This window comes from Sarcophilus harrisii, chromosome 6, assembly GCF_902635505.1.
Source record: "Sarcophilus harrisii chromosome 6, mSarHar1.11, whole genome shotgun sequence".
In the NCBI taxonomy this organism is placed as follows: Eukaryota; Metazoa; Chordata; class Mammalia; order Dasyuromorphia; family Dasyuridae; genus Sarcophilus; species Sarcophilus harrisii.
The window spans coordinates 207,635,037-207,661,057 of NC_045431.1; the positions used below are offsets into that span (position 1 = coordinate 207,635,037).

Below are 26,021 nucleotides of genomic sequence, written 5' to 3' on the forward strand. Positions count from 1 at the left end.
TTTAAAAATTTCTCTTTTCTGGGGGAGCCTTTTTTTTTTTTTTTTTTTTAACAGATGAGGAAACTATCACAAGACTTTAAATGAGATGCCAGGTTGATTAGAACTCAACTTTTCCAGACCCAAATCCCACATTTTATCCACTTTGCCCACCTAGCTGTCTCATTGTTTCTTCCTTGCCTTCTGAAATAAATAACTCCTCTGGGTTTGATGTATCATTAGGTTTGAGTGCTTGAGCTGTAGCATAGAGAATTACACTACAAAATGTTCTTGAGTTTTCAGGAGAAACTATGGCTGTCAACAAAATGATCTAGATTAGATGATCCGGGGGAAAGCCTAAGTAGGAGCATGAATCAAGGAAAATTATTTGTAGAAAGGAGTCTCTACCCCCAAAATGAACACAGACTTCTGGACCATGGGTAATACACTAATTGAAATTGAAGTCCTGAGATTGGGGGCCCTTTAGAACTTTTACCTAAAGAAATCAGTGGCTAAATTAGTTTGGAATGTGTAAAGGATAAATTTAACTCCATGAGCCTCTCCCCAGTTTGTTCTCCCTCTCCCTCTTCTTCTCCTCCCCTTCCTCTCCCTCTCCCTCCCTTTCTCTCTTTCCCTCTCCCTCCCTTTCTCCCTCTCCTCCCTCCTTTTCTCTTTCTGTCTCTTTCTCTCCCTCCCTCTTTCCTTCTCTCCTTCTCTTTCTCCCTCTGCCTCTCTCTTCTTCCCTCCCTCCCTCTCTCTCTTTCTCTGTCTTTCTCCTGTCTCTCTCTTTTCTCCCACATACATATACAAATATATGAATATATATATACATACATACATTCACTCACTTCCAACCTTCTCTCCTATTTGGGTCTAGAAAAAGGAGAATTAGATATAAATATTTGAAAAAGAATCTCTCAGATGGAATCGAAATAAAATTGTTACTACTGTATTTTACTTAATAATTTTTTGGGGGGGGCAAGGAATCTATCTTCATTATGACTATGATTTCCAGATCTGCTAAATCTAAGATATGTTTCCCCTCCCCAGATATTCTTTTCATTTCAGAGCAAATACAGAACTCGGAAAATAATAGGAAAATATGAGGTCTTAGGCAGTCTGAGATAGAATGGAAAAAGATAGTCACTTAAAGAGTTGAAATAGTCTTGTTTTTAGATCTTTTTTTTAAAATCTCTTGAGATTTTTTTGGGTCCATGTAGATCTGGATGTTAACAGCAACAACATCAAGAAATAAAAATTTTTCAAGTTAAAAACAGAATTTGGAAAGCTAAAATTATAAATATCATAAACGTTTTAGTGTATAAAATTGCCAATGGTAGAGAGTGAAGGGAATATAGGAGAGGAAGAACCAAACCCCTCCTACAACCCCCTGTAGAAATTTTTCCAGATCTCTATTTTTTGGATCCTTAAATATTATACACTGGGGAAAAAAGGGTGGGAGCCAGAGAGGGCCCTCATTTCTAAATCTTGCAGGCTATTGGTATCTTCTAAATCTAGTAGCCTATTGGTATCTACTGCATAACCTTTGTAAGGCTAAGTTCCACAATGAATAGAGATTTGGGTGTAGAATTAGGAAAACTGCTATCAGAAAGAGTTCAAATTCTGCCTTAGACTTTTGTTAGCTGTGGTATTCTGGCCAAGTCACTTAACTTCTGCATTCCTCCATTTCCACATCCCTAAATGGAAATAACGAGCACAAAGTTATTATGAGGATCACGCAAGGATAACATATGAAAAATGTTTTGAAAATCATAAAAATAAATTCTACATAGTATCTAAACTGGGTTTTGCCCATTGAGGTAGAGTGACTTAGGGATGAAGAGGGTTCCAAGAGCATCTCAAGTGCCTAGATGTTCAGTGAGAGTCAGTCTTTTGGCTCTTGTCTTTTGAAAGTCAAAAACCTGGGGTGTATTAGGGATGGGAGGAAGGGAGAGTGTGAGACATATATTAAATATTAACCAAATTCCCAGGAAGATGTGATTTAGTTATCAGAATAATAAAGGGCTTTGGAGAGCCCTTTGGGAGGGAGGGAGATGGGAGAGAGGGAGATGGGAGAAGGAATAAAGGGATGTTGAAAGAATGGAAGAGGACAGAGTAAGAACTGGAAAATGAGGAAAACTTCCTACTTCTTTATTCCAGGACAAGACTACATAACATGACATGATGGACTTACCATGCTATGTTATGTTTTATATGGTATACCTGTCATGTTTCAAGGAAGTAAGCTTTAGGTCTAGATGCTATGTCACCCGGCTCTGGCCTAGGAACCCAACATTACACATACCAAACCGAGCTGAATCTCAGTGCCTCAGCCTCCTGGGGTTTGCATCTGAAATAAACAGACGGCCCTGGCGAGACAGACATTTGGTAGGGCATTCCTCCAAACTCATTTTGCTATTTTTATTTGGTTTCATGGTGGGGTTTTTATTTTTTGTTTCTTAATTTTTTAAAGAAAGGGTGGAAGCAAACCGACCATGAGAAATGGGATGGATGTTTTTAGACGCAAAGCCAAAATTCCTAACATTGTCTTGCCACAATATATTTCCTTCTGCTACCACCCAATCCAATGAGGAATTATAGCAGATACCCCAGAAATAGGAGGGGAATGGGACTAATGAGTGGTCCCCATCACTAAAAGCCCTCAATCTTGAGTGTTAGGGAAGGGCCTTAGTATCTTTTCTGTTGATATAGTCAACGAGCATTTATTTGATTTTGAGGTTGTTATGCCCTAATACATGGTCAGTTTTTGTGTAGGTTCCATGTATGGCTGAGAAAAAAATATTCCTTTCTGTCCCCATTCAGTTTTCTCCAAAGGTCTATCATACCTAACTTTTCTAAAATTCTATTTATCTCCTTAACTTCTTTCTTCTTTATTTTATGGTTTGATTTATCCAATTTTGATAGAGCAAGGTTGATATTCCCCCAGTAGTATAGTTTTGCTGTCTATTTCTTCTTGCAGCTATCTTAACTTCTCTAGGAACTTGGATGTTTTACCACTTGGTGCACATATCTTTAGTACTGATATTACTTCATTAGGTATGGTACCTTTTTCAATGAGCATTTATTAAGTTTTTACTATGTGCACTATGATAAGTACTGAGGATAAAAATAAAGGTGGGGGGGGGGGAGAATAAAAAATTTCTTACCATAGCAACAAATTCTGTTAGAATTGGGAATCTCAGGTACAAAAGATACCCATCATCTATTCTCCCATCAAATAGCAAGTGCAGATTAACTCTCAGTAATCAAAAAGCCCCAGAAAGTGGAACAGTAGGAAGAGTTTTAGATTTGGAAATAGGGGTCCTGGGTTCAGCTCTTTCTATCTCTATGACATTGGATAAATCTGTTTCTGTATCTGTCAGAGTAAAGGGAAAGATTCCAATGAATAATCTCCAAGACTTATTCTTACTCTCACATTCCATAATGCTGAGAGATTCAGGTTAAATCTTTCCCCAGTTCACAACACAATAAGTTTCTTTTTATTCTCTTGTGTTGAGAGGTAATAGTTGGCCTTTCAATAACACTTTAAGATGGGGAGCACATTTTATATACTTTCCACTTTCATACCTTGAAATCACTTCTTATCACTTCTTTCTTTCTAAGATTACATGTTGTCTCTTCCATGAGACCTTTCCTGATCTCCTCATCTAATAGTGTCCTCTCTAAATTATCTTGGGTGGTCTTATATGTGTAAATTACTTTGTAATAGCAACTAGCAGTTATGTAGAATTAAAAAATAGAAAAGAATAGAATATAAAAATATATAAAAATCAGTTAATCCTCACAACTCTATCCACTGCACTATCTAGTTGTGTGTTGTATATCATACATATATATATATATATATATGTATGTATGTATGTAGTCTCTCTAACAGATTTTAAGCTCCTGGTGGACTATGGCAATTATTTTTATTTTTTCTTTTGTTTTTGTATTGCCAGAGCCTTATGTAGGATCAAGCTTTATCAACACTCAATAAAGACCTCTTAATTGATTTATTGAGCCATTTATGGATGGAAATAGGACATCTATCATTCTTCCCACTTTACAGATGGGGAACCTGAAGCTTAATGAGATTAGCAAGTGCTAGAGGCAATATTTTGTGTCTAGAAATTTCCTGTCTGGTGCTCTTTCCCCTTTCTATAATAAAGACCTTTCTGAAAAAGAATGCCAAGGGTGGTAGCCATTTTCCCCTCCCATCTTTTAACACTGGCTCCCTGAAAATTTATAATCTACAAGTGGGGATTCAGGTACCTTGGGTCCCATGAATAGCAATCGTTTGCATTAAAATCCTTTCCATGAGCTTTGCACTCGCTTCACTGGTATTTAGAGAAAAATGCTTCCATGGCAACGGCCACAACAGATGGTGGTGGATCCGTCTCTAAGCTACCAAGGAGTTATACAGCAGTGTTTCCCACTTTTGCATGTTTTATAATATCCAGAGGCCTGGGACAATCTTAGACTGACTGACTCATGTTTCAAGGGCAGATCTTTTTATTTTATCTTTCTTTCCCCTCAGTATATTGTAAGGAACCTTCCCCATCTTGCCCATTGTCTGCGGCTGATTTCTGATGAAATATGACTATATGAATTGGAGCCACAGTAGCATTTAATCTTTTTGGCTAGAATAAAGTCAAAATAAGACTTTTTGAACTTTTGATCTAAGGTCACAAACTCATCCAGAGGGAAAGGTCCTTTTTCTTCTTGGACACCTTCCCAAAGTATTTATTTGCTGTTTATTTATCTACTGTGTTCCATTCATGGCAGGGACAGTGAGTAGAGCAATTATAGCTTCTTGAGAACCTACAAACTTTGAAAGAAGTGATGGAGATTACTTTTATTGCCTGTCCATCTCCAGCCTTCCTTATGTATTGGTCTTGCTCTGAATTCCAAGTACCAACAGTCTGATTGCTTAGCCCAATATGGCATCTCTCCTGAGTCTGCCCTCACAGAGATTATCACATATGACAAGACCTTTCCCCTGTCCATAGTTATCATGCCCTCCCAGCAGCCAGTGAATTTCTTGGAATTCTTTGGAATGTTAGACTTTGCACAAATTTTTAAGCTAATTTTAGAAAGTGGTTTATATTGGCAGCCGAGTGTTAATGAACAACTCTGGTCATATTTACATACTTTGCTAGTTAAGAATATCTTCATTATTTCCTTCTTTCAACTTTATACTTAGATTGCATCTCACACTATATCTGGATCACATATGACTTATGGCCCCAATAAATAACAACATTTAGGATTTCTTTAAGCTGTAATTAGTGCATGATGCTGACCACTTTGGATGTTGTCCTGGCAGATTTGGGGACTGTGCAGTGTTGCCCGTAAATTCAAATGGATTGTTTACCTGTACAGTGTTTGGAGGAAAACCTTGAAATGAATTTTAATTTGTAGGGAGACTGGATCAAAGGAGACATTGCCCGCTCTGATCTCATTCCAAATGAAGCTAGGAGTTTTGAATCAACATCTGATCCCTCTCTGTTCCTCAGCCCAGACTTCTTCCTGGGGTATAGATGAAAAGAGAGTGGCTCTCATCAGCTTTGTCAGGGATAATTTTGCATTTACTGGAATGTTATTAAAAACTGTACTTGAGTTTTGAGGAATGTTTTTGGACACCTTCTGTGAGCAGTGAAGTCACTGTAGGGAAAAGAATCAAGAAAATTAAAGGTGCTATGTGTAAATAGCTGTTAAAAAAAAAAAAAAAAACTTCTCTCCCAAGATTGAATTATTTAATATTTAGATTCAATTTTTTTTTAATTTGAAGATTTAATATTCTTAAGGACTACAGTGATAGCCCCAGGATATTACTCAGTACATGTCATCTCTACACCAGGAGAAATAGCAATCAGTGTTCTTGTTGCCATATCTCTGTGGTCTGGTTAAACAGTTTAAATAAATCATCAAGGATGAATTGGAACTTGTCACTGGATACCTACACATGTTTCTGATGGAAACCTATAGATAGTTTATGTGTGCATCAATTGGCAAAACTGAATTTGCAGAAAATATTTGATTTGGAGAGAAGAAGCCAAACCCTACAAGGAATCATCAAGTAGTTGAAAGAGCATTCATAGACTGAAAGTCAGGTAAACTGAGAGGCAGCTAGATGTACAATGGATAGAGGACCAGGCCTGAAGTCTTTATTTCTTTATATTTATTCTCTATATTTAGTTCTTCGTCTTTCTGTCAGAAAGTGAATAATCTTCATTAATTGTTCATCTGGAATCATGGCTGGTCAGAACCTTGATCAGAATCATCAAATCTTTTAAAATTATTCTAACAATGAATAGTTTTAACTGTGTTGTTATAACATCGAATATTTTTTTTGTTCTGCTCCCATCACACTGTATCACTTCATATGTCTTCACACATTTCTCTGAAACTTAGTTTGAGAGGAGCATTAAGATCCACAGAGTTCAGGACCAGAAGTAAGAAACCAATATTCACAATCATCCTTTATTGTTTATTTGTCTTTAGAGGTTGGTATGGAGTTGAAACAAGGCAGACATTTTAGCTGTTGTCTAGATTTAATTTCATTTAGTTTCCCCCACACACACACACACACACATACACCTTTTTGTCTGAAAGATTACTCCAGGACACCTTCCAGAGCTTTTTCTTGTCATCCTTTATTACTGCTTCTCTTCCTTACCATATAGGGGGAGGTGAGAAGAATGGTTATAAGAAATTGAAGTAAGCATTTCATCATTTCAGTAATTAGAAGATAGACATGGGGAGAAGGATGATAAATTTACAAAAATGAGAGAAAGCATGGGGATCATTTTCTTTCTGATAGATAGACTAACACTGTTGTATTTCACTAAATTCTGCCTCTTCTCAAAAAGGCAAGGTTCCCATGATGAGAGTTCATTTAAGGTGAGTCAGAGATAGAAGCAGTTATAATTGCTCACACTCTCATTAGTATCATATACTAAGCATATGGCCATGGAGCAGTGCCATGATTGCAGCCTTTTAAAAGAGTTTAAGGATTCAGTGAGTTTTCTACTCAATTGATGGATGGAGATGAACCTGTGACTTTATTGATATAAGGAATTCCTAGATAAGGAGGCTCATTGTTCGGACACAGATCAGCACCTCCTCTGCAAGTTATTATATTGGAAAGATAGCTGCCCAAGGCACTGAGGAAGAAAGTAAGTTCCCAGGGTCATGCAGCCAGGAGGTGTCAGAGGTAATCCCTTAACTTGGGGCTTCCCACATGTGTGAAGCCAGCTCAATGCTTAAAGCTCTAAGCATCGCACCCCTGTTGCCTTTCAACTGAAAACATTTTAAATTGTTTTCTTACTATCAAAGTAGAAGAAACTACTTACAGATTGCCAAGCATGAAAGGAATATACTTCTTATTCCTTTTATCTTAAAATACCTTATATAGTCCTTATATATAAAGACTTATAAATCCTTAAAAATCAAGATTATTTGATCCAGAGAACAAGGGTAGAAATGTGGAAAACTGACTGCTTGCAACAGAGAAGGACAATTAATAAATAGCATCAGGGAGTTATTTACACTTCAGTTGTAAACAATAGTTTATATGAAACCCTATGAATGATTGCTGGTCTCAGTTCAGGAAAATCGTGACTGAGTCTGGGTGTGAATAGCAAAATATTCTATTACAGGTTGCCAAACATATTCATTTACTTATGACTCCCAATGGCTTTACTCAATAACTCATATTTGCATAGTTTATAAGAACTTTAACATACATTGATTGAAAAATATTCTAAATGGCTTTGTGAAATACATACTGTAAGGTATTTTCTCCATTTAAAGATAGAGAAACTGAGGATATTAAGACATTTGCCCAAGAACTTACAGCTAGTGAGTGGTGAAGCCTGGGTTTGAACCATGTCTCTGTGCCTTACCTCTAGGTAGAACATCTTGCTTTATAATAATCAGAATCACAATAAGTCTTAACAATTGAAGCATAAACAAGACCTTTATTCATAAATGTGCTAATTATTCTTCCCTGCTGCTGTCCATTAGCATGTGTTTGAGCTTTAGGGGTGACATCAGCACTCCTAGGATTTGAGAGCATCTGAGAGGCCTCCTGCCCCATTGCTAGTGGGTCCCTGCTTGACAGGGAGAGGGAACATAAAGACAGATGGGGATGAAAAATTGTAGCCCTCCCCAGTCAGCTGCAATGCCTGCTATTCTGGGAATTTTGTGAGTAAACATTGCCTAGATACCAGCTGGAACCTCCAGTTACCATTTTTACATTTCACTGCCTGTCTCAGTGACTGGAAATTTCTGCCAACGCGGGCTAGTGGACTAATCTTTCCTCACCTCCAACTTATTTGGCAACCTAGCACATTTTCAGGACCACACTGGAGACAATGATCCAGGCAAGAATGCCAGTTCCACATTGGTTATTCTTGGCAGCCTGGGGAGTTGCAGGGCTGCTACTCTGGGAGCCCATGGCTGATTGGGTAACCTTCTCCTGTGCTAGGACAAAGAAGAGTCACTCACCTTCATCTATCCATTAGGAAGGGGTTTGGGTTTATTTGTTTATTTAATGTTGGTACACTGTCCTTGTTAAATAAGTCAATTTAATTTAATTTTTAAAAATAAAAAGAATTCAAATAGGTGCTTAAAAGGACTTTTTCTGTCACAATGACATAATGTAATATGAAAAAACCTTTATTGAATGTCTGTTCTCTGTTGTTTTTCCCCCCCTAGATTGAAAACATAGATGCCTGCCTGAATTTCCTGGCAGCTAAGGGAATAAACATACAGGGTCTGTCTGCGGAAGGTGAGTCAGAACTGTCATTATTAAAAATCCATTTTATTGATTGGAAATCTACTCCACTCCAACCTCTGTTGAAAATGATTGTGATATAATTAATACTGGGTATATTCATGGACTGTCCTGATTTTGATTTTCCTTCAGTAAAAGGGATGTCAGAATGGGAAAATTTCTACCTCAGTTTTGAGTTAACTTTTTTTTTAAACAACCCATCACTCTTTTAAACAAAAATCACTATAAGAATGAAAGCGTCATCAACTGTCCCAGGAAACTTGCAGATTCCTGGCAAAACAGGCTGAGCAGGAAGTAATGAGCTTATTTGGAAGATCATGAAATCATAGATTTGGAGTTGACATTCCGGCATGGTGCAACTTTATGTTTTTGTTCAACTGTTTATACTCTGTTCACCTGTTGTTTACACCTTCTGTTAATTATGAGATTAGGCACCTAAGACGGAATGAATTCAAAACCTTACAACTCCCAAGGGAAAGAAAGAAATGACCCTTTCTATATTCATTCCTTTCCACTACAAAAATAAGTTGTTTTACTTGGCCTTTTGAAAATGGTGCATGTTATCTTAATGAGATGCAACATTAAAAAAAAAAAGTCTTGATTAGTTTTTAATTAACCTAAATCAGCTGGCTAATTAGTACATTAGTGTAAGCTAATGGCTTGTGGTTAAATTCGATATTGGTTGAGGGATAACTGGCCAGAATTTTCACCTTTTCTGAACCACATAGCCATGGAAGACTTCACTTTCCCTTGTGTTTATAAATAGGAACAGCTGCCAGTTTCTGAAGCTGCCCTAGGCCACCGCCAACTCCCCAAACTCATTATGTAACACCTGCCTCTAGTTTTCACCAAACAGGTAATTTAATTTGGAATTCGGGTGATTAGTGAGGCTGCTTTCCTGAAATGATGAGTGTCAATATCTTCTGGGGATCATAAAGAATGGGGTAGAGAGAGATCAATCACTAGATGAAAATAAGTTGAATGGAATGTATGGCCGGTAAGTTTCCAAACATAGCAAAATCCTGTTGGGGAAGACCTACTTCCTTGCCTTTGTGTTGTGATGTGTTCAATGCTCTTCTAGACTGGAATACAGAAGAATGAGACCTAAGCCAGTTGGCATGTGGGGGACATATGTATATAAGTCAGAGAGTGGAGGAAATGAAAATTCCCTTTCAGAATAACATATTATTTCCTCCTTCCAAAAGCAGATGTTTTGTTAATGCACGAGTAAGAATTGGGAGGTTTATTGTCAGCAAATTTTCTTCAAAGTGACTCAGAGTGATTTATCATTGTTCTGGGTTTGACAAACTGATTTCTGAGGCCAGAGAGGTGATTTTGGCCAGTCTATTCCTTCACATGTAGCAGTAAATGCTCTCTGATTTGATGGTTATGTGCCAGTGAAAGCAGAGCCCAACTTTCCTATGTGAGTGGATTTTATTGAAGATATTAGAAAAGGGTGATGGAATACAGCTGTTGGTAATGTTACTGTAGGACCTGTTATTAGAGAAAACTTCTTTTCTGATATATATGTATGTGTGTGTGTATATATATATATATGTATATATATGTATATCTATCTATCTATCTATATATCTTATATGTAAAGGGCAAAAGTCTCTTTTTCCTCTCTGGCTTTGACGGTTAGGGGAGTGCTGATTAGCCAGGGTCCAAGTGTCTGAGACCATGGATTCTCTTTCTTAATTGTTGATCAGGTTTTTTGAACAGCTCTCCCTGGGCATACATTCAACACCTTAGGTATTGTTACAATCAGATGGCTGTTATCTGCGGGGGAAGTCTCTTGCTCATAATCAGTTTAATGATGGCCTTGAAGAGAACTTATTGCTATCTTAAGATGGAAGTGATTTTGGGGGAGGAGGAGGAAAAGGAGAGTGGTAAGCAGAGTCTGGGCAATAATGCTTCTTATGAAAGATACAAAGAAGGGGGAAAATATTATTGAACTTAAATAGTTAAATTAAGAAATTACAAGTGTTTGTAATTTTCTCTCACATACCTCAAAGAAAACTTAACACATAAGGGGGAAAAGGCTGTAACAGATTATACCTAAATATAAATATGGTCCTTTACTTTTACTGGCAAGAATCTTACATCAGTGATTTTTCTGATCACAAGTGGGTCATAACAATAACATAAAGTGTTGGCCAATAAAAAAGTTACTTACCAAGAATGACTATGAGACAGATTCTTATATTTTACATTCCTGACATGTTCAGAGATTATATACAAGTTAAACTCATTGTTTCACAGATAAAGAAATTGAGTTTTTAAAAGTCAATTTTTTAAGTATACAATTGGGTGGACAGGATGGTTTACAGGAAATATGAGAGTTGATTTCATCATTAGACTGCAAGCACAGCATGAATCAACAATGTGACATAGTAACAAATAAATCTACTGCATCCCAGGCTTTATTAATCGAGCCGTAGTGTCCTGAAAGTTGTATGTGATGGTCTGATGCTCTTGCTGCCCTAGAAATATCACATCTTGCTCTTTTGGGTTCAATCTGGATAACACGTTTTAAGAAAGATATTGAAACCTAAAATCCAATTCATTTAGTAAGCATTTATTAGGGTCCTATTATGTAGGTGTTACAAGCATGGAGAAGGGTTTGTGTTGATTTTTTTTTTTAAGGGAAGAGAACAGACTCTATGAGCTCTACATTAGTGAACTTTACTTACCTTCCTGAAAAAATTCTAGGGCATGGGATGGCTAATGAGTGACAATGGGGGAAAAAAAAAGGTAGATGTGAAGAAACTTCAAGAGCAAGTCATGGAAACAAAGAATTTCAGAGATGGAAAAGACTATATTAGTCATCTAGTTTTTGTTTTGTCTTTTAGCTTGAATCAAGACTAAATTTGTCTCTTTGAAAATTTGTAACATTTCTTCTTGTCCCAATCTTGAGTGCTAAAGCACCAGCCTATTTCTTCTTCCATTAAATAGCCCTTAAGATTCCAGGGGGAAATTATCGTGTCCCCTTCCTCCCTAATCTTTTCTTGTTTGTTTGTTTTAGCTGATCCTCCTATGACATCATCTTTAGGCACTTCACTTCCTAGTAGTCCTCCCCTTAGACTTTCTCCATGTATCTACATCCTTTTGAAAAGGTGACATGGAGAACTAAATATTCCTGATGTGGCCTGCCCTGGATAGAACAAAGTTAGACTGTTACTTCTTTATTTGTGAAAGTTATGATTTATAACAAAGCCCAGGATAATGTTAGATTTCTTGATTGTTGATTATTAAATCACCTTGGTGACTCATATTGAGCTTGCAGTCTACTATGATTCTCAGTCCTTCTTTATTCAGATCAAGGTTTTTCAGACCTACCTTGATGCTTCTTTTTTTTTCAGTTGACTTACTAGATGGGAAGATCAGGGAAATGTTGAAGATATCACATTTGTCTATGACAAAATGTGGGCAAGTCACTTAATCCTATTTTCTTTCATTTCCTCATCTGTCAAATGAACTAGAGAAGGAAATGGCAAACCACTCAAGCATCTTTGCCAAGAAAATCCCAAATAGGGTCATGAAGAGTTAGACATAATTGAAATTGATCTAATAATAATAATAATAATAATAAACAGTGGATGAAGATATGTGGAGGAATACAACTAGCTGAATTGAAAGATTGAACAGTCAAGCCCAAATGAGTAATATTAAATGATTCAATGTTAACTTGAAAGGTGGTCCACTGTTGAATGGTCCTGGTTATCTGTATTTGAACCTGTGCTATATATTGCTTTTATCAATGATTTGAATAAAAGCATGAAAGCATACTTCTCACATTTTCATATGATACAAAGCTAGAAAAGATAGCTAATGTGTATAATGTGTATATCAGAATCTAAAAGATCTTTTTATGCTAGAATATAGTTATGATTCTAATTAAAGTGAAATTTTTTTTTAAGGATAAATATAAAATTTCAAAATTGGGTTCAAAGAAATGAAACTCCCAAGAACAGGATACAGAAGGTTCCTTCTGATTTTTTTTAAGTACTGCAAAGTCATCACTATGGTAATGGTGGCCAAAATAATAAATTTGATGGCCTAATGTCTAAGACTTGATACATGATACTCCTATTGGATTCTTACCTGGTTACATCATAGTTAGAATAGTATGTTCAAATCTACTTATTGTTGTTGAAGTATATTTACAAATACTTTTTATGGAAATGTTATAATGTAAACTCTTTTTGGGTAAGAATTATTTAATTCTCTTAATTTATATCCCCAGTACCTAATATAATTCTTGGCACATAGTAGGTTCTTGTTAAATGCTTGTTGATTGACTTTTAAATTTTAGGAATGAGTGATTGGGATGGTGAAGGCCCTCAAAAGTATTTGATGTGAGAATTCCTTGAAGGTTGAATGTTTAACCTTAAAAAGAAAGCGCTTGAAAGCTGCCTTCAATCATAGGAAGGCCATCATTTGGATATGGGATTAGTCTTTTGTGGTTTCATGCCCCAGAAGGTAGAACCAGAATCAATGGGTCAACATTAAAGACTGATGTTGCTTGATGTAAGGAAAGACTTCCTAACAATGAGATCCATCCAAAAGTGTAAAGGACTACCTCTGGGAATTAAGGGAGGTCTTCATAAGAGGCTGGAAAACCATTTATCAGAAAAGTTGTGAAGTTTTTTTGTTTTTTTTCCCCTCCTCGGTGTCAAGTAAGGGATGGTCTGTATAGCCTCTGAGATCCCACTTGCCTCCTTTCTTTCTGTAATCCTGGATGACTAACTTCTTCTTGGTCCCAGGGGACAGAAGTGTGAGCAATGTGTAGAAATTGAAGCGAAGTAGCTTTTGGCTTGACATAAAGAAAAATCTCCTAATGCTTAGAACTGTCCAAAAGTAGAGGAGGTGCTGGATTCTCCATCAGGGAATATCTTCAATTGAAAAACCACATGTTGGGGATATTATAAAGGGAATTCTTTAGCTTTGATTGTCTAAGTGACCTTTAAAGACTTTTCCATTTTGTTCATTTTGTGAGGTCATGGACTATTTAGGATCGCAGAGCTAGTAAGTAAATAGCAGTCAGAATTTGAATTTATGTCTTCTGTCTTTTAGTCCACAGTCCCCTCTGTCTTTTTTATTTCTCATTTATCTTCCCTTCCTTTTCTTTCCCTTCTAATTTCTCCTTCCCTTCTAATTTTCCCTTCCTTTTAATTTTCCTTTCTCTTTTAATTTTTCTCTTCCTTCTCTTCCCTTCCTTTACCTTCCCTTCTCTCTCCTGTCTCTCCTCTCTCTCTGTCTCTCAACAGATAAATCTATCTTAATATGTGTGTGTGTATATTCACAAGCAAATAAATAAAAATAATTTATTTTTATTTATGTGGCCAGAGAACAGACAGTATTGTACCCTAAGTTTTAACCTGCTAAGAGATGAGTAGAGTGATATAGAGGAAAGAGCTTTAGATTCAGTCAGAGGATTTGAGTTCAGGTTTCAGTTTTTCCATTTTCTATGAACTTGGGCAAGTCATTTAGCCTCTGTTTCTTCCTCTGTAAAATGAGGGGATGGGATGACATGGTTCCTGAGCTTCCTTCTAGCTCTTCTTAAGATTTTTTTTTTTTAAACATGAATTGTGGCCTTTGAGAAAAGAATTCTCCAAAACACTTGATTGGGATGGAGGTGATTTACATTCTTACAATGTACTTTTTTCTTGCATTTCTAGCCATCCCCATAGAGGTAAGAGAAGAGTTATAGGACTTTGTGGGGTTTTTTAAATGTATTTTTACATTTTTAGGGGCAGCTAGGTAGCACCATGGTACATAGAGCACCAGGTCTGGAGTCAGGAAGAGATTCATCTTCCTGAGTGCAAATCTAGCCTTAGACACTTATTAACTGGACAAGTCTCTTAACTCTGTTTACTTCAGTTTCCTTAACTGTAAAATAAGCTGCAAAAGGAAATGGCAAACCACTCCAGTTTCTTTGTCTAGAAAACCTCAAATGAGGTCACAGAGTCAACAACAACAACAAAAATGTATTTTATTCTGTTTCATTGGTTTTATTTTATTTGGGGAGTTTATTATTTGTCCTATTCCTTATTGGAGATGAAATCAATTTTAGAAACTCCTAAAGGTACATACACCTTCGCCCTTTCTCAGTGATTAAACTGCCAGCCAGATAAGAGTATTTACATTTCTTCTTGTAAGCATTTCAAATGACTTGAGGTCCTGTGTCTGCTTGTCTTTTAGGGCACCTAGCCATTGTTCCAGGACCCAAATAACACAGCTCTGAGAATGCTCAGCAAAGGATATAGACTGTGGGACCAGATAGATTCCATTTATGATCTCAACACTTGGTCAGCTCCTATACTGTGGGGGCAGAAGTACTACTTTGGGAGTCAGGGCTTAAATCTCATCTCTGACACTACCCATAGGATTGACCCTTTGGACAAATGACTTAATTTTCTTATAAAATGAGGAGGTGAGTTAGATATTATCCTTTGACTCTCCCTTCTCAACCAGATCATCAAAGGGCAAAGAAGTACTAGAAGTAAGAAATGTCAGCTCCTGATAATATAGTGACTTCAACATGTACATGGTGGTCCAAAAGTCTTAGTGTAGTTTTAAGCTTTTGGACAACTACTCCATTCTAAATGTACTGCATTATTCTGATCTGGGCAATATTCCCCTCTCATCTCACCCCTCCAACCCCCCCCCCAAAAAAAAATAGGAAAAGAGGCTAGTCTGGATGGTCAGTCCCTGGTGATCCCATCCTATTTCTAAGATCCATCCCAGTTTGAACATTATCCTTTTTAGCAGGGCTGCTTCTTAAACTTTTCCCACTCCTATCCCTTTTCACCTGAAAAATTTTTATACTTGGATACATGGATGTATAACAGAGGTATACAAACCAAACAGTTACTGATAATAATCATAATTTTACAACCCCCACATTCAGTTATAAGACCCCATGTGGGGTTGACAACCACAGTTTAAGAAGTTGGGCTTTATAGGAAACTTATAGATTACAACCAATCAGCAAGGCAGGCAGAACTCAAAAAGGAATTAAATTTTAGTAGAGTATAAATTGTGATTAAAGCAGAACCCCATGTTACTTTGACGAATGTTTGCCTCCTAGTTAAAAAAATTTTCTTCATTGTGAATAGAGATTGTTTCTTTTTTCATAGTCGAATCCCTTGCACCTAGCACAGTGCCTGGCAATAGTAGGTACTTAATAAATATATATTGATTTACTAATTGATTCTCTTCCCTTTTTTGTCTTCTGCTTTATAAAAGAGGAAAACAAGGAGGGAAAACTCAGTGGTGATATCCTAAATTAATAAGGAGATCTGAAATTAGGGATTGTTTCATTCTTCATATTTGAATTCACATCACCTAGCACAGTGCCTGGCACATAGTAAATTCTTAATAAATATCTATTACTTGACTGATTGAATCTGTTCCTCTCTTACCTTCTGTTTTATGAAAGGAGAAAATAACCACTGGCTAAATCCTAAAACAAAAAGGAGATATGAAGTTATTTATTCATGAATATATATATATACATATATATGTATTATTAGAAATGTCAGCTCTAAAGAGTGGACAAATATGACTTTTTTTTTTTAGAATGGTAAAGCTGGAAGGCATCTTAAGAGATGGAGCTTGCTTTGTACTTAAGGATGCTCTGGCACAAAAGATCAAATTATTTGCTATATAGAACTAGCAGATCAAGGAATCACAAAAAAAAAAATGAAAGAAGAATATAGAATTGTGCATCTAGAAATGGAAGGAAGCATAGATCATTTAGTGTAACCCCTTTATTTTCCAAGAAACATAGGCCTGGAGGGATGAAGTGATATGCCCAAGGTTAATCAGATAGCAATTAATCAACAAGTATTTACAAGTGCTTGATATGTTCCAGGAACAGGGCTGAATACCCAGGATACAAGCAGGGTGGGGGAAAGCTAATAACAGCCCACATCATATAGGAGTTTGTATTTTAATGGAGGAGACAGCTTATAAATAAATAGGAAAGAAGAAAGATAACTGCAGAGATGAAGGCTTAAATGACTAGAAGAAGTCCTGGCATTGTAGCTAAACAAAATAAGGGGTAACAACAGGTAGAAATGAAAAGGGAGTGCATTTCAAGGATAAGAGGGACAAATTGAAGGGACAGTCTGAAGACTCAGAGATTTGAACCCAGGTCCTGTAAATTGGGGGTGTCAAACTCAAACTCAAAAAAAAAAAAAAAAAAAAGAATCCCTGTGGGCCACCTATTGACTTAGAAAACCACAAATTAGCTTTACCTGTGTTTTGTTATATTTTTATTGATTGTATTAAACAGTTACCAGTTCTGTTTTAATTTGATTTGAGCTATATTCACATAATTTTGAACCCTGTGTTCTCACTCTAAATCTAATGTCCTTTTCCATTCACCAAGCTCCCTGTCCCCAATTTGAATCAGAGGCTGACTACACTCCTCTGGAGGTACAAGCTAATAATAATCATAGCTAACACTGATTTGGTGCTCAATATTATATTTATATTTATAATAATTATGTTTTATATAATTATAATAATTCATAGTAATATTTATAACAAATATTATCTCACTGTTTCCTCAAAACAACATTTCTCCTACTACCATCACACCACCATCACTACTACTATGACCATCCCTATTATTACTGTTACTACCACAATCACCACCACCATTATTACTACAACTACTATTAGTATTACCACTACTACTATTCCCACCACTACTATTGCACTAGTGCTATTACTACTACTCCCACCACAACTAATTCTTCTATCTCTATTATTCCCCTAGTACTACTACTACTACTACTACTACCCCAACCACTATTATTACAATGCCTCCTACTACTACTACTACTACTACTACTCCCCCCACCACTATTATTACAATCCCTACTACTACTATCACTACTACCATTACTATTACTCTACTACTACTATTACAGTACTACTACTACTATTACTACTACTACTACTACTACTACTACTACTACTACTACTACTACTACTACCACCACACCTAACATTTATATAGTGCTTATTTTATGTCAGGCACAGTGCTAAGCATTTTACAATTATTATCTCATTTGATATTTTGAACCCTAGGGGGAAGGTGCTATTATTATCCTCATTTTACAGATAAGACTGAGGCAGATAGAGATAAAGTGATTTTCCCAGGGTCACACAGCTAGTCTGTATTTGAATTCAAATTCAATATTCTATCTGCTATGGCTTACCTGCTTATCTGCTTCCTCCTGACCAGTGAAGGTTCTTTCCCGTGGAGGAGGAAGCAAAAGTTTGGGGATCAGAGCTCTATCCCTCCTCCCTTGTTCTAGGTCCGGTTTCTCATGTTCTGTGAATTCAAGACCAGAAATCAGAGCATTATATGAACAGTTGTCCATAGCTGAGGTTTCACCTTTCATCATATTTGTAAGTCTGTACTGGAAAATTCAGTAAGAAGTAGCTATGTTTATTGCAAATTCAAAATAGTGCATCTCTAATGGAAGAAATAATGAAGGCTGGAAAGGGAAAAATTAGGCAGTATAACAGTCAGGTAGCCAAACAATTAACAGGCTTCTATATACTCAAGAAGGGAACTTTCTCCTGTATGTTGTCTCTTTTCCCATTCCCCCTTCCGTCATCCCCAACCTTCCACACCTTTAAGAGATTTAGAGTAAAGGAAGCTGCAACAGGAAGTAATCCAGACTCATAATCAGCAAATCACATCAGGGTTTGAGTACAATGGCAAGCAGCCACATCATTCTCTAATGAATAAGTGAGCAAGAAGAGGGGTCTGGTGTAAACATGTGGTCTCCTTTTGAAAGGAGTTCATTCATATATTTATCCCCATCACCACCCCCACCCTACTCACTTATTTCTTGGGGGAAGATGCAAACTGCTCTTCAGGCATGATTCCCTGTTTACTAGGATCAGAAATCAATTTCCTTACCATTTATTTCCCTTTGGGGAGGGAAAAAACCTTCTGTGACCTGTTTTTCTTTCCTCTTTTCCCTACCCCCCCCCATATGGTAGGCTTCTGGAACCAAAAGGAATTAACTCCCATTTTCCTAGGAGTCCCATTCTTGTTTGTTCTTCCTATTGGGTGGCCCAGCCCCAATGGGTGAGGTTTTTGAGGTCAAGTGCAAAACTCATCTATCAGATGTCTGGTTTTCACTGAGAGGGAATTGCTTAAGGAACAAAAATCACTTGCTTGCATTTACCTCCGTCTGTTAACAAATATTTTATTCCTGCTCTGTTTCTTGTTAGGAGCAGCTTGAAGGAGGGATTTATTATCTGAAAATAAATCCATTGTACTGTGAGATTCTAACCCCCCCCCCTTTTTTCTAGTTTTCTCTTCTCTTGTTCCCCTTTTAGAAATATAAAAAAAATTACTTTAAATTTTAGGCCAGTTCCTAAGAAAATGTTGGCTAGAAGAGAATTGTTCCCTGAGAACAAAGAATTTCTTTGACAACTACCCCAATATAAATTGTATGGAACTTGAGTTCAGGTTTCCCTCAGATGCTTGCTGCCCTTGTGAACTTGAGAAGCTCACTTTGTCTCCATGGCCACCACTTTCCCCATTTGTCAAAAGAATGAATTAGACTAGGCTTTTGAGTTCCAGAACTATGTTCCTATGATCTAAAATAACAGAACATGGATGAGTATTGAGCAAGAGCCAGACAAAAATTATTAGAATTATACTTCTGGTGCCAAGGTAGCAGAGTGAGGAAGGAACCTTTTGAAGCCCTCCTGAAATTTCTTCCAAACAATGAGAAAACTGCCTCAAATGATTTAGGAACAGAGAAGCAGCTTACCAGCCTAGCAGAAAAGATCTGTCTCAATGGGAGGATCAAGGTCTAAGAACAGCATTAACAACAGTAGTCAGCCTCAGAGAAGGGGCCTGACTGTCTGGAGCAAACCACCAGTGAACCCTTTCCCCCAGTTTCTGCAAACCTAGGAGGCAGCCTCCCAAGCAAGTGAGCAAGATGTACAGCAAGGTCCCATCCCCAAGGCCTTGATCCCAGTAGTGACCAGTAGGAAAGCCCCTCCCTCAGGCTGTTCAACAGCAAGAGCCTGACTCTGGGACCTACCAGCAGAGAGGTCCTGTTTTCATAGCAAGTCAGTAGCAGGGCCCAACTCCTTGGACAGACCAGCAACTTAACACCATACCCAGAAGAAGACAATAGGGAGACTCCTTCCCTCAGGACAAAGCGGAAGAGAAGCCTTCCTTCCAGAGAAAGAAAGCAGCTCTGCCCTGAAGCCCAGTAAAAGCTAGCAATAGGACCCTGAGCTCCAACATGAAAAGCTTGGGATAGTGTAGGACCAGAGCCCAACTCTCACATAAAAACACTCACAAAAAAGACAGAAAAAAATGGACAAAAAAAGCAAACCAAAAAAAGAGCTTGGACTATAGAAAGTTACTATGGTGCTAAGGAGCATCAATGTATAAACTTAGAAGAGGAAAAAAACATAAAAACAACTAATTGTTAAGTCTCAAAGAAAAATGTAATTTGGCCTCAGTCCCAAAGTGACTTCTTGGAAGAGGATTTTGAAAAGCAAATTAGAGAAGTAATAGAAAAATTGAGGGAAAGAGAAATGGCAGTATTGCAAGAGAATCATGAAAATAGTGTCAATGACATGGGAAAAGTTATATAAAAATTTACCAAAGAAAATGATTCCCTAAAAAATAGAATTGGCCAAATGGGGAGAGGGAGAGTAAATTTAAAAAACTCACCAAAGAAAATTATTCCTTAAAAATTAAAAATTGAACAAGTGGAAAGTTATGACTATGAAATATTAAGATACAATAAAACAAAATAAAAAGTTAAAAAAAAGTGAGCAAAGAAAGAAGAAAATATGGAATTTCTCATTGAAAAAAACAACTGACCTAGAAAATAGATTCAGAAGAGATAATATAAGAATTATTGGACTTCCTGAAAGCCATGATTGGGGGGAAAAAAATCCTGGACATCTTTAAAAATTTTTCAAATTATTAAGGAAAGTTGTCTGATATAGTAAAGCTATAGGGCAAAATAGAAATTTAGAGAATCCATTGATCATCACCTGAAAGAGTTCCCGAATTGAAAACACCCAGGAACATTGTAACCAAATTTCAGAGCTCACAGATCAAGGAGAAAGTGTTGCAAGTGGCCAAAAAGAAACAATTCAAATATCATGGAGCTATGTCAGGATTAACAGGATTTGGCAGCTTCCATATTAAAAACCTGAAGGCTTGAAATATGATAAACCAAAAGGAAAAGAAATTAGGATTACAATCAAGGATCATCTACCCAGCAAAATTGAATATAATCTTTTGGGGGGTCGATGGGGAGAAAATGAGAAGGAGAATGGACATTTAACAAAATAAAGGACTTTCAATCATTTCTAATTAAAAGCCCAGAGATTAATAAAAAGGTTGACATCCATATACAAGTCTCAAAAGACAGGTTAAAAGATTTTTAAAAAGAAATAAGAAAGAGAAAATATAAAAATTCAGTAAGGTTAAGCTATTTATATGTCTATATAGCAAGATAATATTTGTAATTCTTAACTTTATTTTGATAAAAGTAATTAAAAGGAATATATGTAGACAGAGGTTATGAATAAAGGTGACTTAGATTGGATAACACCTCCTAAAAAAACAGAATAAAGGGGTGAGAGAAGATTGTATTGGAAGGAGAAGGGGGAGGGGAATTGAGTAGAATAAATTATCCCATATAACAGAGACATAAAAGAATATTATTTTGGAGAAGGATATTCATATAGGGAGAAGTAGCAGGCAAAGCTTAAAAATTGGCTCACAGAGGGAATAATGTACACACTTGGTTGGATATAGAAATCTATCTTACTCTAAAAGTAAGTAAAAAGGAATGGGGATCATAGAAGGAGGAGAGGGGACTTATAAAAGGAAGGATATATTGGGGAAGATGGTGATCAGAAGGAAAACACTTATAAGGAAGGAAAGGATGGGGTGTAAGAGAGAGAGAGGGATAAACAGGTGAAAATAGACTAGAGGGAAATACACAATTATCATAACTATAAATGTGAATGGGATTAACTCACTTATAAAACAGAAGAGGATAACAGAATTTTATGTTGTTTACAAGAAACATTTAAAGCAGAGAGATATGCACTAGGTAAAAATAAGAGACTAATTCTCCAAATGATAAATGGTCAAAGGATATGAACAGATAATTTTCAGATGAAGAAATTAAAATCATTTACAGTCATTTAAAAAATTCTCTAAAATCATTATTGATTAGAGAAATGCAAATTAAGACAACTCTGAAGTACCATTATACACCTCTTAGACTGGCTAAGATGACAGGAAAAGATAATGATGAATGTTGGAAAGGATGTGGGAAAACTGGGACAATAATACATTGTTGATGGAGTTGTGGACTGATCCAACCATTCTGGAGAGCAATTTGGAACTGTGCCCAAAGAGCTATCAAACTGTGCATACCCTTTGATCCAGCAGTGTCTCTACTGGGCTTATACCCCAAAGAGATCATAAAAAAGAGAAAAGAATCTATGTGCAAAAATGTTTGTAGTAGTCCTTTTTGTAGCAGCAAGGAACTGGAAACTGAGTGAATGCTCATCTGTTGGAGAATGGCTAAAGAAGTTATGGTGTATCAATGTTATGGAATATTATTGTTCTATAAGAAACAATCAGCAGGAGGATTTCAGAGGCCTGAAGAGATGTACATAAACTAATGCTAAGTGAAGTGAGTAGAACTAGAACATTGTACACGGCAACAGCAAAATTATATGATTATCAATTCTGATGAATATGGCTCTTTTCAACAGTGAGATGATTCAGGCCAGTTCCAAAAATCATGTGATGAAGAGAACCTTCTGCACCCAGAGCGATGACTATGGGGATTGAGTGTAAATAACAAAATAATATTTTTACTTTTTTGTTGTATTTTACTTGCATTTTGTTTTCTTTCTCATTTTTTCCCTTTTTGAGCTGATTTTTCTCGTGCAGCATGATAATTGTGGAAATATGTATAAAATAATTGCATATATTTAACGTATATTGGATTACTTGCCATCTAAGGCACAGGGTTGAGAGGAGGGGAAATTTTGGAACACAAGGTATTGCAAAAGTCAATGTTGAAAATAATATATGCACATATTTTGAAAATAAAAAGTAAGGGGCTGGAGTAGAATATATTATGCTTCAGCTGAAGCAAAGAAAGTAGGGGAAATAATCATGATCTCAGCCAAAGCAAAAGTAAACAAATCTAATTAAAAGAGATTTAATAAAAAGAAGAAAAGTATATGTTGCTGAAAGTTTCCATAAACAGTTAAGTCATATCAGTACTAAATATATATGCACCAAATAGTATAGCATCTAAATTTTTGAAGAAACAATTGTATGAGTAGTGAGGGAACCTCAATTTTCCCCTCTCAGAACTAAATAAATCTAACCAAAAATTAAACAAGAAACAAATTAAGGAGGTGAATAAAATTCTGGAAAAGTTAGATATGAGAGATTGTCAGAGAAAATTGAATGGTAATAGAAAAGAATTTAACCTTTTCTCAGGAATATATATCATCTACACACACACACACACACACACACACACACACACAAAATAACCATGTATTAAGACATAAAAACCTCACAATCAAATGCAGAAAAACAAAAATAGTAAACTCATCCTTTTCAGATCATAATGCAACAAAAATTTAATAGTGGATAATGGAGAGACATTAAAAATTAGTTGGAAATTAAACATTTAATCCTAAAAAAAAAAAAAGTGTGTCAAAGAACATTCATAGTAACTTCTCCCATCTCCCTTCTCCTTTCTCTCATGATTTCATCACTGTGGAAAACTCTGGAGTAGGAAACTATCTCTATTAATGGAGGCTGACACCTTCCCTGTTGGGAAGTTGCCTAGGGCACTGAGAGATTAAATGATTCAAGAATTTTGTAGCAGATATATAGCAGAGATAGGACCTTCCTGCCTCAGAATCCTACTCTCTATCTGTGCTACCATGTTGTCTCTTTTCCTGATATTTTCTTTTATTTGTATATAGAGATAGAGCTAAGGACTAGATCTGTGATTTCACTGGTATTAGGAATGCCCATAGGGGAAGAAGCTCTCTCTACTAGTAGAGGCGGACATCTTCCTGGTAACTTATGATCTAGGGAACCCAGTGGTCTAGGGCCACTCTTTGTAACTTTTGGTTTAAGGCACTAAGCAGTCTTTGGTCACATGCAGGTATATGTCAGAGATAGCACTGACGTCCTTCTTTCTATCTGTCATACCAGGGCTCCTTCTTGGAGAGGAGGATATGTGGAAAGCACAAGGGAAAGGAAACAATAACACTCCCCAGAATAAAACCCCATGGAATCCCATATAGGAAAGTTGGCCCAGTGGTTGCAGACATCATTCCCATTGGACTGGTCACCTTACTTCTCCCACAAGCATGATCTTGCTCTGTGATGCTTGAGTTTCTATTACAGGGAACTGTCTGGGAACAGTTTGCCAGCCCCAGGTTGCAACTTGCCTTTTATCTCTAATATATCCATTATGGAGGAGAAGGAAAATAATTTCTTTGTGGTTAAAGCTCAATTTTAAGCAACTGTGATACCAATTAAGTTTTCCGGAAATCTGTCTTATCCTTGAGGAATTCAATTCCAAGTGTGGGCTGAAAGGGCCCATCTCTGAGCTACGGGAGAGAAATGGGGCCCAAGGGAAAGCTGCTCTTCTGACAAGCTGCTTTTTGTTATCTTTCAGAAATCCGGAATGGAAACCTGAAGGCCATTTTAGGCCTTTTTTTCAGCCTATCCAGATACAAGCAACAGCAGCAGCAGCCCCAGAAACAACCTCACTCATCTCAGCCAGCAACTGCCGTGGTCTCACAGCTGGCCACATCTCCCTACCAGAGTCAGGTCGGGGCACCGCAGCCTCAGCAGGTGCCGGCTAACCCCCAAACCCAGTGCCAGCCGCACCCACCAACTTCACATCAGCAGTCAAAAGCACAGCCAGAAATGCAATCCAGGTGGGACTTCCCTCTTTTTTAAACCAGTTATCTTGATTTCTGTCTATCATGCAATATGTTCTTCTTCTAATGGTATTCAGGGAGAGCGGTTCTTGGTAGTCCATGAGAAAAGACTACAATAGAAGTGGAGAGAACAAGCCAGTTTTATGTGACTTGGTGGGATTGCTCATTTTTATGAGTCAGGGTACCGGCTGGTTCAGCTCTAAATACTGTGCCTTTCAAATTCGTACCAGCATGTATTAAAATAGCCTTTATAATAACTTCAGAGAAGCTCTTACCCCAAATATATGTAAAAGAGAAATGTATTACAATGAAAAATGGTAGTTGAAAACAAAAACTTTCCTTTGGAAAAGCAGCTGGGCTATTCTGGGAAAGACTGGGAAAAAGCAGTCTTAAATTTCAAAATCTGCAATTATGAATTGGAATCCTGTCTCTTCCATTTATCAGCTATATGGGCTTGGTCAAGAGAATTAACTTCTCTTAACCTCAGTTTGCTCATTTGTGAAATAGGAATAATAATGCTTTCCCATTCTATCTCCAGGGATGTTAGGATTTAGGACTAGTTCAGTTCCTTCATTTAATAGTGGACTAGATAGAAGCCCAAGAAGGTGAAGTTATTTACATAAAATCACAATTAAGTGGTAGAATTTGAATTTGAATCCAGATCTCCCTGAGGACCAAACCAGTGCTCTTTCCTAAACCACATGACTTCTCAACTGTCTTTTTGGGTTATAACTTCTGCTTGTTTATGAGGATCAAAAAGGTATTGTGTGTAAAGCATTTTATTAAAATACTATTATTATTATTACTGGTTTTACCTCTACCTTGATTATATACACACACACAAATGTGTGTCTGTGTGTATATATATGTATACCCAATTTTATTTGAATATGTATTTAGAAAAATAGAAATAAATATAATAATATGCAATATGTTATAATGGGTAGCTACCCAGGTAGCACAGTGGATAGAACACTGGGCTTAGAATTAAGCCCATATTCCTGAGCTCAAATCTGTCTTCAGATACTTACTAGCTATGTGACTCTGTACAAGTCACTAAAGCCTGTTTGCCTCAGTTTCTCATCAGTAAAATGAGCTGGAGAAAGAAATGGCAAACCACTCTAATATCTTTGCCAGGAAAACTCCAAATGGGGTGACAAAAATTTGAACTTGACTGAAATGAGTGAACAACAACATTATAATATATAATAAATAGATA

General features: G+C 36.8%; 1 protein-coding gene across 11 annotated transcripts in view; it reads left to right on the plus strand.

The window, feature by feature from the left end:
• The window catches only part of NAV2 (neuron navigator 2), a 438,256-nt gene that overhangs the window by 144,373 nt on the left and 267,862 nt on the right, over positions 1-26,021 (plus strand). For all 11 annotated transcript variants that reach the window (XM_031943258.1, XM_031943259.1, XM_031943260.1 and 8 more), the window contains exons 4-5: positions 8,701-8,773; positions 24,535-24,799. In XM_031943258.1, the coding sequence (XP_031799118.1) occupies positions 8,701-8,773; positions 24,535-24,799 (338 nt within the window). The remainder of the gene's footprint in view (positions 1-8,700; positions 8,774-24,534; positions 24,800-26,021) is intronic.